Below are 13,278 nucleotides of genomic sequence, written 5' to 3' on the forward strand. Positions count from 1 at the left end.
CTCTGCTCACGTTCCACCGCCGCGCCGTCGCGTTAGTATCATGGTCCGCTGTCAGAGCGTGCGAGCGAGATGCAGTCAGTGCGCGGCGCGTGGGGCGCGTGGGGCGCGCCGCCGCCGCGAGCCGCGCGCGCGCTGCTGCCCGCTCTGCTCACGTTCCACCGCCGCGCCGTCGCGTTAGTATCATGGTCCGCTGTCAGAGCGTGCGAGCGAGATGCAGTCAGTGCGCGGCGCGTGGGGCGCGTGGGGCGCGCCGCCGCCGCGAGCCGCGCGCGCGCTGCTGCCCGCTCTGCTCACGTTCCACCGCCGCGCCGTCGCGTTAGTATCATGGTCCGCTGACAGAGCGTGCGAGCGAGATGCAGTCAGTGCGCGGCGCGTGGGGCGCGTGGGGCGCGCCGCCGCCGCGAGCCGCGCGCGCGCTGCTGCCCGCTCTGCTCACGTTCCACCGCCGCGCCGTCGCGTTAGTATCATGGTCCGCTGTCAGAGCGTGCGAGCGAGATGCAGTCAGTGCGCGGCGCGTGGGGCGCGTGGGGCGCGCCGCCGCCGCGAGCCGCGCGCGCGCTGCTGCCCGCTCTGCTCACGTTCCACCGCCGCGCCGTCGCGTTAGTATCATGGTCCGCTGTCAGAGCGTGCGAGCGAGATGCAGTCAGTGCGCGGCGCGTGGGGCGCGTGGGGCGCGCCGCCGCCGCGAGCCGCGCGCGCGCTGCTGCCCGCTCTGCTCACGTTCCACCGCCGCGCCGTCGCGTTAGTATCATGGTCCGCTGTCAGAGCGTGCGAGCGAGATGCAGTCAGTGCGCGGCGCGTGGGGCGCGTGGGGCGCGCCGCCGCCGCGAGCCGCGCGCGCGCTGCTGCCCGCTCTGCTCACGTTCCACCGCCGCGCCGTCGCGTTAGTATCATGGTCCGCTGTCAGAGCGTGCGAGCGAGATGCAGTCAGTGCGCGGCGCGTGGGGCGCGTGGGGCGCGCCGCCGCCGCGAGCCGCGCGCGCGCTGCTGCCCGCTCTGCTCACGTTCCACCGCCGCGCCGTCGCGTTAGTATCATGGTCCGCTGACAGAGCGTGCGAGCGAGATGCAGTCAGTGCGCGGCGCGTGGGGCGCGTGGGGCGCGCCGCCGCCGCGAGCCGCGCGCGCGCTGCTGCCCGCTCTGCTCACGTTCCACCGCCGCGCCGTCGCGTTAGTATCATGGTCCGCTGACAGAGCGTGCGAGCGAGATGCAGTCAGTGCGCGGCGCGTGGGGCGCGTGGGGCGCGCCGCCGCCGCGAGCCGCGCGCGCGCTGCTGCCCGCTCTGCTCACGTTCCACCGCCGCGCCGTCGCGTTAGTATCATGGTCCGCTGACAGAGCGTGCGAGCGAGATGCAGTCAGTGCGCGGCGCGTGGGGCGCGTGGGGCGCGCCGCCGCCGCGAGCCGCGCGCGCGCTGCTGCCCGCTCTGCTCACGTTCCACCGCCGCGCCGTCGCGTTAGTATCATGGTCCGCTGTCAGAGCGTGCGAGCGAGATGCAGTCAGTGCGCGGCGCGGGGCGCGTGGGGCGCGCCGCCGCCGCGAGCCGCGCGCGCGCTGCTGCCCGCTCTGCTCACGTTCCACCGCCGCGCCGTCGCGTTAGTATCATGGTCCGCTGTCAGAGCGTGCGAGCGAGATGCAGTCAGTGCGCGGCGCGTGGGGCGCGTGGGGCGCGCCGCCGCCGCGAGCCGCGCGCGCGCTGCTGCCCGCTCTGCTCACGTTCCACCGCCGCGCCGTCGCGTTAGTATCATGGTCCGCTGACAGAGCGTGCGAGCGAGATGCAGTCAGTGCGTGACCCTATTATGAAACCCACAATCGTGTTTTAAGGACCCCTATTACGATACAGTTGCATAAAATACTATATCTTATGTTTATGGTGAATCTAAACAGAGGGAAGGAGGGAATTTGCGTTTTTTATTCCACTGGATGGTAAACGAGCAAGTGAGTCTCCTGATGGTAAAAGATCACCACTGCCCACAAACATCTGCAACACCAGGGGTATTGCAGATGCGTTGCCAACCTACAAGCCCAAGATGGGATACCTCAAGTGCCAGTAATTTCACCGGCTGTCTTACTCTCCACGCCGAAACGCAACAGTGCAAGCACTGCTGCTTCACGGCAGGATTAGCGAGCAAGATGGTGGTAGGGCTCCGGGCGGACCTTGCACAAGGTCCTACCGCCAGCAAATATGAATTCCCCGGTTTGTTGCAGTGTGCACGGCATGAACTGCCCGGAGGTGTCCCTGCGCGCGCCGCTGTGGGTGGCGGCGGCCATCTTGGCTGATGTGATCCTCACGGAGACCGAGCTGCTGCACCTCAGCGCCCACACAAGGCACGTCGCTGAGAAGACGCGCCGCGACGTCATACAGCCATACAGTGAGTACACTACTGACAAAACCCGTGATCCATCCAGATAACCAACTTAAGAGCGTTTATACCTGCTGAGCTGGCAACGTTGCATTTTTGATAGTTTTTCTCGATTATTCCATAAAAATTGAATGAAAATTAAAAACGTTTTGTGATAGAACACTTCTTAATATATAAGTCAATGTGTCTACTCCAATAAGTATTCGTGATAGACTTTTATATTCCTTAAAAACGAATAAATATTTATGACCGGTTTTTAAAGAAAATAAAAGTCTATAACGAATAATGTTCTATCAGACAAAATTATAAATTCTCATTCTTTTTTTATGGCATAATCGAGAAAAACTAACAAAAATACAACGTTGCCAGCTCAGCAGGTATAAACACTCTTAAAACCAATTTTATGATTTAAATTCGGGTTTTGTTCCGCGTACCTTGATTTTAGAGAAGCTCGATATTTCGGCACAGTTGTATGCGCCATGATCATGGTCACGCATGCAACTGTATCGAAATATCCAGCTTTTTAGCTAACTACAAATTAACGTTGAAACTCGCCGAAACCTAATGCTTCATCGGCCACTTCTAAAGAACATTTTACTCAATGTCAATGTCGTTAGGCGCAAGCCACACGGCAGACACGTGGGACGGAGGCACGTCGCAGTGGTGGCGCTCCTTGAATCAGTTTTCATAGTAAACGTCCGCGCCGCGTCTCCGCCTTGTCGCTACTGTCGGCTTTGGATCGCGCGCGACGTTTCTTTATCTACAATTAGTATGAAAATTGAGTCAAGGGGCGCGACGACTGCGACGTGCCCCCGTCCCATGTCTCTTCTGTGTGGCTTGCGCCTTACGGCACAGAATATCCTTTGTGTGCGACCTTAGAGCAACGCGGGCTTCCTATCGGAAGGGAGTAGCCTTAGCGGTAGGATTACATTTAAAATTGTTCTGGCGTTTGTTGCGGGGGGAAATGTGCACACAAGTGCAGTTCCGCACACTTACATGCATAAACAAAACTGCCACTTGACTGTAATGACAATGTAAACACATAAATAATCCAAGAAATACACTAATAATTCGTTTACAGATAACTCAAAACTCGCACATTGACAAGTTGTTCATCGGCGAGAAGTCGGATTTATCGCTTGACCGATCCGAAATTTGTACGGGAGAGCGGACTTGATGTTGGTAAACGAATCCGACAGTAATATTGTGATAAAATGTACGACTTTGTTGTTTAGTAATTAAATAGCAATAATACGATAACAATTTACTTACATGTGAAATGTAACACCATGTTTTTGCAAGCTTGATGTCCCAGATCTCTTTTTACAGCAGAAAACTGAACAATTCGGCATTTTTAGCACTGCAGCGTTCACTCGCGCGACTCGATTCGGTCTAGTTTGAAATCCGAGCGCGCCTTGTTTTATAAAATTCGTATGCCCAGTTGGGCATGTACTTTGACAGAGGGGAACGCGACGAATGGCTACTCCCTTCTTTAGGAAGCCCGCGTCGCTCTCGTCCGTTAACGCTCCCGCTCCCGCTCCCGCTACCGCTACCGTCACTTGTGTGTTGTGTTGCAGTGGAGGCGGGCCAGGCGGAGCGCGCGGCCGTGCTCGCCGAGAAGTTCAAAGACTTCGAGCTGCTGGTAGAGATGTGCGTGCAGCAGGACGATATGGACCGGCTGTACTCCTACATCGACAAGTACGCCGGCGAGGTCGGTATTTATTTGTTTGGAAACAAACGGCAATATACAACGTGTTAGTTAAATAGCAGACGTTCATATAGCCACCCGAGCCCGTACGGCGAGGGTGGATAGACACGTCGAGGGGAAAATGGGTTTAATGCTCGAGTTTTACACTCTGCTTTTCACTTCGATGACGAGGAAATGAAATAGCAACAGTGGAAACAATTGTTCACTTACTATGTACCTTTTACTGTTCACGCATTACTATTATAATTATAAATTTTATTTGATTGGTTCTTAGTTTTATATAAAAATATGTAGAAACTTCTTTGCTTATGGCTGTTTACACCTGATTGCCTTGGTCTTAGATGAAGATTTTATTTTATGCCACCTAGATCCAGCATAAACACGAACTTTGCGAGCATGAGAAGAAGTGAAAAATTATTTTAATTGTTTCCACTGTTGCTATTTCATTTCCTCGCAATCGAAGTGAAAGGCAGTGTAAAACTCTAGAATTAAACCCATTTTTCTCTCGACGTGCCTATCCACCCTCTTGGTTACCGTCTCGGGTAAAATGTCTCGTTTTATGGTCTCGTTGTACAATGTAGTATTGTATTTGTCCCATTCGTCAGGGCATAGCGGAGATCGCGTTCGCTTACCTGATGGACAGCGGCGGCGCGGGCACGGCGCGCCTGGTGCGCGCGCTGGGGCCCGCTACGGGGCGCGGCTGCGGGCTGGCTGGCGCGCGCGCCCCCGCGCCGCCCCGCCCTCGCCCTGCACCACCTGGCCGCGAGGGACTACGCGAGCGCGGCCTCGCTGCTGGCCGCCCTCGCCGTAGAGGAGACCGACTCCGTCGACAGGATGACCGTGAGTCTATTAAGATATCTTAAGGTGATTTCCCACCGGCGAGGCGAGGCGAGAATTGAAATTTGTATGGCGGCGGTTCGCGTCGGGCACGCGAGAATGCGTACAAATTTCAATTCTCGTCTTGTCGCGTCTCGCCGGTGGAAAATCACCATTACAAGTCTTGTATTATGAACGCAATACTTGAGTATGTGTGTGAGTATTATTTTGATTTCCATTTAATCAAAAACGACTTTTAGCAAGGATTTGGCGGTGCATTCCTCTTAGAAATAACAATCTTTCCGAAAGCGCTTGTACAAAAAAGAGTAACATTTTAACGCCTTTGCGATCCACTTAGAAACATTTTGATTTATTGTTTCCAGACGACGGCGTCCTTAGCCAAACTGTGCCTGCTGGCCTCAGACGAGTCTCACCCGTCGGAGCTGTGGAATAAGGTGGAGAGTAGCCTGTCGCTGGGCGAGCAGCACGCCGCGCTCCCAAGAGACATCAAGCTGCTGCATGGCTTGGACACAGAAGACTGCCGCGTGCTGCCCGCGGAGGATCTAGTGCAGGTGACAGACTAGTGTAGCTCATAAGTCACTTCATTAAAGTATGAATTCACACATCCACCAAAACCACAGTTAATTAATTGGATTGTCTAAAAAAGAAAGATATTTTTTTCATATGAATCAATACTGTTTTTAAATAAATTAATCGAAACCATTTTGGGTGATAAAAATGGTGCATCGCTAAACTAAAGACCTAAACCAATGTTGCATCTCTCTCTTCTTAGATGTTGAGGATCGTGACCCCTGTGAACTTCATACACACTTCTTTTTTCATGCTCTCATGTATGTCTCTTTCGCATATCTACTATCTAATGTCTAGTCCAATGTAAAACGAAGACCAAGACTTTATACATCAAATTTAAAAAAAAAATTGTAGGACAACGTTATTATCTGTGCCTGCAATAGCTTTCGCTAGAAAAATACTCTCTACAAATGTCATTGACAAAAATAAGTTGTTGGTTTGCTTTGTTCATACTTTAGTAATCGAAATCAATTTACATTAATATTCTTTTTTTTCTGTGTTGATTTCGAGTTAGTTATTTGTGAAAAACACTACATCCGCCTCGGCTGCAAAAACAACTGCTGGCTTCGTATTGTTAAATGGACTCGCAAATTAAACTATTATAACGCGTTCTCTTGTTCCAGATGTACATAGAGTCCGAAAGCGATGCGTTAACTGAGTACGACTACAAGAAAGCTTTGGATCTGACGGACTTTGTGGCTGATATGGAGCGACGCGACGACTTGAGGCTCAGGGTGAGTGGGACATGGCATGGCTTTCTTTGAGAGCTATATTGCTAGATGGCGTTAGTATCGTGAAGTCCGTTTGACGTTACGATCTTGCTTGCTATTGGCTCATTTAGTTAAATACTTAACTAAATGAGCAGTGACGCTACGATTGTGGCACTTAGGCAGTGGTGCTACACTTGTGACGCTTTGACAGTGGTGCTACGACTGTGACGCTTTTACAGTGGTGCTACACTTGTGACGCTTTGACAGTGATGCTACGATTGTGACGCTTTGACAGTGGTGCTACGATTGTGACGCTTTGACAGTGGTGCTACGATTGTGACGCTTTGACAGTGGTGCTACGACACTGACACTACGATTGTGACACGTTGGCAGTGACGCTACGATTGTGACGCTTTGACAGTAGTGCTACGATTGTGACGCTTTGACAGTGGTGCTACGATTGTGACGCTTTGACTGTGGTGCTACTATTGTGACACTTTGAAAGTGGTGCTACCATTGTGACACGTTAGCAGTGTTGCTACAATTGTGACACTTAGGCAGTGGTGATAGTTTTAAGTACAAAATGAACTACCTGGCTCTTGAATCATTGTTTTTACACCATCAAGAATTATTTAACTCGTAACTGACATTTAATTTTTTCAAATAATTGACTGTTATTGATTATGTTATTATAATTGTTTTGTATTATTATTTTTTGGCATTTATGACATTATTTATTTTAATTATATCGCTCCGACAAATTTTTGAACGCCTGTATGCAGGCTGAATACACCGGACATATTTAAAATTAACAATGTAACATCTGTATTATGAGCAAATAAATTCTTTGAATATTGAATCTACGGTTGTGACGCTTTGACAGTGGTGCTCCGATTGTGACACATTAGCAGTGATGCTACGATTTGACACTTTGACAGTGGTGCTACGACACTGACGCTACGCTTGTGACGCTTTGACAGTGGTGCTACGCCAGTGATGCTACGATTATGACTCTTTGACTGTGATGCTACGGGTGACGCTACGATTGACAAGATTTCATATTTCTAAGACTATAATTTGATTTGTTCTCTGTATTCTGTTTGGAAAGAGATATTTTTAAAATTTCGCTACAACTATTAATTAATTTATTACAATTTTTTTAAGATGTGCTTATTCTAAAAGGGCATAACTCCAAAACTACGACACAATAGATCCATTACTTTTGTCTAGTCTCTTAAAAAAAAGATCACGTAAATCTGACGTAGACGTTGCATAGAGACAATATCAAAATTATGACAGCTCCTTTTTCTGGTGATAAAGGCAAAGGAAACATATCTATTCTGTTGTAGTGTTGGCAAATTCAGACATATTTTTTTCAATTTTTTGTATTTTTTTTAATATGGAGAAATCAATTATAATAAATATTTTCCCATGTTCAGGAGGCAAAACTCTTTCGATTCCTGTAGTAATTAACAGATGTTAAAAAAATGAAATCTTGTCAATTGTGACACTTTGGATGTGATGCTACGAAAGTGACGATATGATTGTGACGCTTTGATAGTGATAATCGAATTCTACGCAGACGGAGTCGCGGGTAACAGGCTTGTAATATCATATTATTTATTTATATGGGCACAAACGGTACAATAAAACTATAATTTCAATTTCTCTCTCCTGATATGCCTGATATGCCCTAACGTGTTATTGTTTGGTAGGTGTGGTGCGCGTGCATCCGTCGCTCGTCGTGGGAGGAGTGCAACATCGCGGCGCCGGCCGCCGAGCTGCAGGACAAAATGTTCTTCCGTCTCATGCATCTCGTGCACGTTATGGGTAACTGCGTCACACGCTCTAAGGGTCACAAGTCACAGCTCATTAGGTGGCTTTCAAGTAATACGTAACGCAATTTTTGAAGATTTTAATCCTTATAATAAAGGAGTTGAACACGACTCTATTTTGAACGGTGTAGAAGCGTGTTCAGATATTTTCGATCAAATTTTTGCTGTGAACTCGACTGTACAAACAGGAACTTGAGAATCTCTTCCTGTTTTTGTATTGAATCAGTCTTGTGTTATTTCCTATTTTGACTATTACTTTGCTCACCCGTGCCCTTATGGTAGCTATGTTTATGAAAGAATTGTGTGTTCATGCAGTTCATCCACCTCTACACTGTAAGGACACACACAAATCACACAAACCCATCTATCACCACCACAAAGCAACAACCGTTCGCCATGCTACCAGGTGTTAGATCAACAAAACCATATTCCATGTTAACTTGTGTCCCCCTCGTAGGAGGTGACCTGGAGCTGCTGCTGCCTCCTGCCGAGGACATCTTAACGGCGCGCGAGCTGGCAGAGCTGGTGTCCGACTCGCGGTTCCGGTACCTCGTCAAGTTCGGTTACGAATGCTTCCAGACTGCACAAGAGGACGCCAGCGAAGCATAGACTGAACTAAACCTGATTCTGTTTGTAATAGAGACCATTTTACAATGAAATATGCTCCGAAGACATGTTTGCACAATTCTCAAGTGGAACCTTAAACGTGACACAAATCAGCTCAGTTATAAGTCAACGCACGTAAAAAGAGCTCCGGGTGGCTAGTGGAGGGGATACGTTTGCGCATCTGTCAACTAACAAGCCAATGGCGTGACGGCCGCGCGCGCTCCCCCCGCCCCCTCCCGCGTCCCCCACTGCTCCGCCGCCAATTTGATCCGCCATCTTCGCTCGCATTTGATTTCGCTCACCGCGCAGGTATATCGCCAGATGCTCTATTTACGTGCTTTGATTTGTAATACTCGGTAGTATAATCGTCATCATCATCAGCCGGAAGATGTCCACTGCTGAACAAAGGCCTCCCCCTTAGAATGCCACAATGAACGACAACTCGCCACTTGCATCCACGGGTTGTCTGCAACTCTCACGATATCGTCAGTCCATATAGTGGGAGGCCTGCCGACGCTTCGTTTTCGGTTCGTGGTCGCTACTCGAGGACTTTTCTTTTGCCACTTGCCACTACAATATCAATGAGGGCTAATTGGCTGTGGAAGACTAATTTTAAACAATTCATTGCAGGTATTATGTCGGGCATTAACTGAGCTTACAAAAATTAAGTCATGTTTAAAATTTCACCTTGCATTTGTTATATTATATGCTGTGATCTTCCGGAAAGGTCGAAACTAGTCGGACCGTTCCTGTCGTATAATCAGTCGGATCGTTTAGTTTTATAAAACATGTCACACAAGATCTTAAGTAATAATGAAATTTGTAAATTGTGCATCAAAAATAACAGGTTTACGGACATATTATTCTATTATTGTTTTGAAACTAGCAGGATTATTTAGGATATCAGTAAACCGACTTATTGATTGGCTTTAGTCTTGATTTACCTATTTAGTTTTAGTAACTATTCGAAACTAACAATCAAACTTGAACTATCATACGGCCTCGTTTAGATGGAGTGAGAAATACAGTACCTGGTGGAGCCGGTATGGGTATCTATCTCTTAAATTATAACACATAGAATTAACCGTTCTATAGAATCATTGTATTGATTTTAGTGAGAAAAAAAACCGCATTCATAGATTTAAAAAAAATTAAAAGATTTTTGGCAAAAAAAAAGTTACTGCAAGTTAATCCAACTAAACCAGCACAATGTTTATCACATCACATACACATCTCGGCCTATATACGTCCCACTGCAGGGCGCACGCCTTCTCTGAGAATGAGAGGGCTTGGACTGTAGTTCCCATGCGGGCTTAATGCGGATTGAGAACTTCACACACACCATTGAATTACTTCTCAGGTTTGTGCAGTTAAGGAATGTTTTCGAAAAACGCAGAGGGGCGAGTCCAGATTTGAACCTACGATCTTCTGCTTGAGAGGTTATACCACTCAAACCACTACGCCTCCCCACCGTTTTATTTATGTATTTCACTGTAAACACCGGCACCAGCTTCCCGATGTTTCTCGCGCTGTCTAACTGAATGCCTCAACTCTCAGTGAGTTACGGAGCGCCAGCTCATAAGACTCACCATTCGATGATGTAAAGTCAGACTGAATTAGCTGTAAGGGTACCGCTTGTATAATATATCTATTACAGCCGGCGGCACGTAATTGAAGTGGTGTACTGCCGTTACGGCAAAATATTTGTCGCAGTAGTTTCATTTTCCAAACGAATCTTTAGCATATTAACATTTCGCATTTTGGTCAAATTATCATTTGGCATAAAGTCAAAGTCAAAATATTTTTATTCAATTTAGGCTATAACAAGCACTTATGAATGTCAAAAAAAAAAACTACCACCGGTTCGGAAAAACCTCTGCTTAGAAGAATCCGGCAAGAATCTCAACGAGGTATATATATTTTTTTAAAAAAGATTTACAATATTATTAAATGATATGTATACATCACAAGTATTTAACACAACTTTATTTTTAACATATTTGAAGGGATCGCTAATGCGGATCGGAATTATTTCCAAATATCCCTGTCCATGATATAATCATTAACTTTATAATACGCCTTTGATATTAATGTCTTCTTGACAATATATCTGAATTTTGTATCCGTTTCATTTATAATATTTTTTGGAATTTTATTATAAAAACGTATGCAATTTCCCAGAAAAGACTTTTTGGTTTTAGCCAGTCTGTAAGATGGAACTTTAAGCTTCCCTGTGTTTCTAGTAGCCTTTGGCTTATCGACGTTAGATAATAATTCATTGTCAAGTTTTATTACTAGAAACGTTTATTAATCAAACGTTTTCTTTTGGCTAATATTATAGTCCAAAGAAATGTTTGTTCAAAATGACACTTCGCACACGAACCAACCACAGAAACGAAAAGCAGTTTAGGTTAGAACTGTGTCCTCACAGAAACGAAATGCTACCAGAAAAGTTACGTACGGTTTTACCAATCCCGATAATGTCATCATGGTCTCCATTATGTTGTTTGATAAACAGCCGCACCATGACAACCAGCGTTTCTTCTTCGGGTCGCGACCCAAATTTAGGTCACAGGACATTAGGACAAATCGCAGGTTTTTATTCAAGTGGCATTTTTAGGATCGCGGATTTCAAATATGTTTATATTTTGGGTCGCCACTCAAAAAGCTAAGACGTTGATCTAGGCTAAGCGGTTGAGATTCTACATTTTAGAATAACAATAACCGTAAGTTAGTAAGAAATAATATAATTTACTATATTTTATTTAAACCGTTTTATATTACCTAATTATTCACTTTTTTCCTTTTTTTGTATTTGTGCAAGCGGTGCTTAGAAAGTAAGAGTAGTAATATAAGAATTATGTTAGATTTCACGATTTTAATGCAGTCTTAAGTAATTCTGAAACTCTTATAATATAACCCAGTTGAAGACGGGCCGTGGACTGGTCCGAAACATGTCGCGCAAAGCTCGACACCAACTTGACTGACTACTATTTTATGTCATCGTCTATGAGTGGTTATTTTAAGTAGAAACAGTGTGCTTGTTTTTTTTTTTATTCGACTGGATGGCAAACGAGCAAGTGGGTCTCCTGATGGTAAGAGATCACCACCGCCCATAAACATCTGCAACACCAGGGGTATTGCAGATGCGTTGCCAACCTAGAGGCCTAAGATGGGATACCTCAAGTGCCAGTAATTTCACCGGCTGTCTTACTCTCCACGCCGAAACATAACAGTGCAAGCACTGCTGCTTCACGGCAGGATTAGCGAGCAAGATGGTGGTAGCAATCCGGGCGGACCTTGCACAAGGTCCTACCACCTGTAAAATAGTTGTGTATAGAGATGGGCCGAACATGGGTTTCACATCGCCGTACATTCGGTGATTTAGCCGAATATTCGGTCAACCTGCCGAATGTGCCGAATACCGAATATAAGAGGAATATTCGGCCCATCCCTACTAGTTAACCATTAAACGAGTGACTGGAAAAAGTTTTGTTATAACACGAAAATTACCTAAGATACAAAATTGTAAGGTTAAGTTTTGTGTCACAATTTTCATATTAATTCTAATTGGCGGCGTTAAGGTGTCTGACTTTTTGAACTCTACCCATAATTAGTAATTATAATTGTTTTTGTTGTTTCCGAAATAAAATGGTTTGATTATGTATGAAATTTCATTGTGTTGGATTATTAGATAAGCTATTGTGAATTTGTGATATAATTTTACTTCTAGTTAACTGGTTAGGGTGTGATTTCATTGACGCATCGCGAACGGTGTGGAAAATCGACTAATCACATCGTCATTTAAAGGGAGAGTGGTGAAAGACCTGGATTTCAATAGTGATTGGTTAATTCTGCAAGTATTTGTTTTGTTTATATGGAAGCGCACCCTATCAAGTAAAATCTTTAATCGTTGGTTTTTATGTATTATTTGCTGATTAATAAAGTCATTATTTGAAGAATTTCCGTGTTTACTTTTTTATTCTATAAGACGGTAGATATTGCGGCGGTCGGCCATGCTCACTTTGGTACCGCTAGCCATTGGACCGACTACGAGGTTTACAGATGCGTTACCAGTGTATAAAAATAAATGTCCGTCAATAAAATAAAGACTAAAATTTATAATTATTTTAAAGGATGTCCCAAAAAGGACGCAAGATTTAAAATTGATGAAAAACACATTTTTTTTTCGTTATAATATATTTGTATATAAAATCTTGAAATACATAAAATAGGGTTATTTGTGGAATAATACGTCAGGCAAATGTCCTCCTAGGCTTTGCTGGCACATACGCACTCTTTTGTCAAAATTGTCTATGACCATTTTGCATAGATGCTGCTGAATTTATCCATTGCAGCGTCGATTAGCATTGCCATTTGAACGGCTTATTTTTGGACGACCAGTGGAATGAACATCATGAATTGATCCCTGAATTTTGCAACCACTCGGACCATATTTTGCACGGAATTTTGGAACCGTACACGCCAAAGTTTGAAATATTGTTCAATAATAAAAACGCGTTGATCTTTCGTATAACCCGCCATTTTTACAAACCCTAAACATTCAGCTGTCAAATAGTTTTTTTTAGGGTTGCCAGCACTAAAATACAAAAATGGCGGCAAATTGAAATCTTGCGTCCTTTTTGGGACACC

At 45.7% G+C, this 13,278-nt stretch overlaps 1 protein-coding gene across 1 annotated transcript; it reads left to right on the plus strand.

Moving 5' to 3' along the window:
• The first annotated feature begins 1,347 nt into the window (after positions 1–1,347).
• Positions 1,348–10,517, plus strand: LOC141433037 (nuclear pore complex protein Nup133-like). The gene is made up of 9 exons (XM_074094868.1): positions 1,348–1,498; positions 1,616–1,733; positions 2,205–2,368; positions 3,937–4,074; positions 4,711–4,907; positions 5,267–5,455; positions 6,098–6,208; positions 7,900–8,014; positions 8,477–10,517. The coding sequence occupies exons 1-9, from the start codon at positions 1,348–1,350 to the stop codon at positions 8,626–8,628; spliced, it is 1,335 nt and encodes a 444-aa protein (XP_073950969.1). The 3' UTR covers positions 8,629–10,517.
• The last annotated feature ends 2,761 nt before the right edge of the window (positions 10,518–13,278 follow it).

The sequence above is a fragment of the Choristoneura fumiferana genome, chromosome 11 (genome assembly GCF_025370935.1).
Source record: "Choristoneura fumiferana chromosome 11, NRCan_CFum_1, whole genome shotgun sequence".
NCBI lineage: Eukaryota > Metazoa > Arthropoda > Insecta > Lepidoptera > Tortricidae > Choristoneura > Choristoneura fumiferana.

Bases quoted from the DNA above. Each gene is read 5' to 3' on its own strand.
- LOC141433037 (XM_074094868.1), top strand. From the start codon at position 1,348: ATGCAGTCAGTGCGCGGCGCGTGGGGCGCGTGGGGCGCGCCGCCGCCG. The intron at 1,734-2,204 runs GTTAGTATCATG...GGTTTGTTGCAG, and splicing joins TTCCACCGCCGCGCCGTCGC to TGTGCACGGCATGAACTGCC. The intron at 6,209-7,899 runs GTGAGTGGGACA...ATTGTTTGGTAG, and splicing joins GCGACGACTTGAGGCTCAGG to GTGTGGTGCGCGTGCATCCG.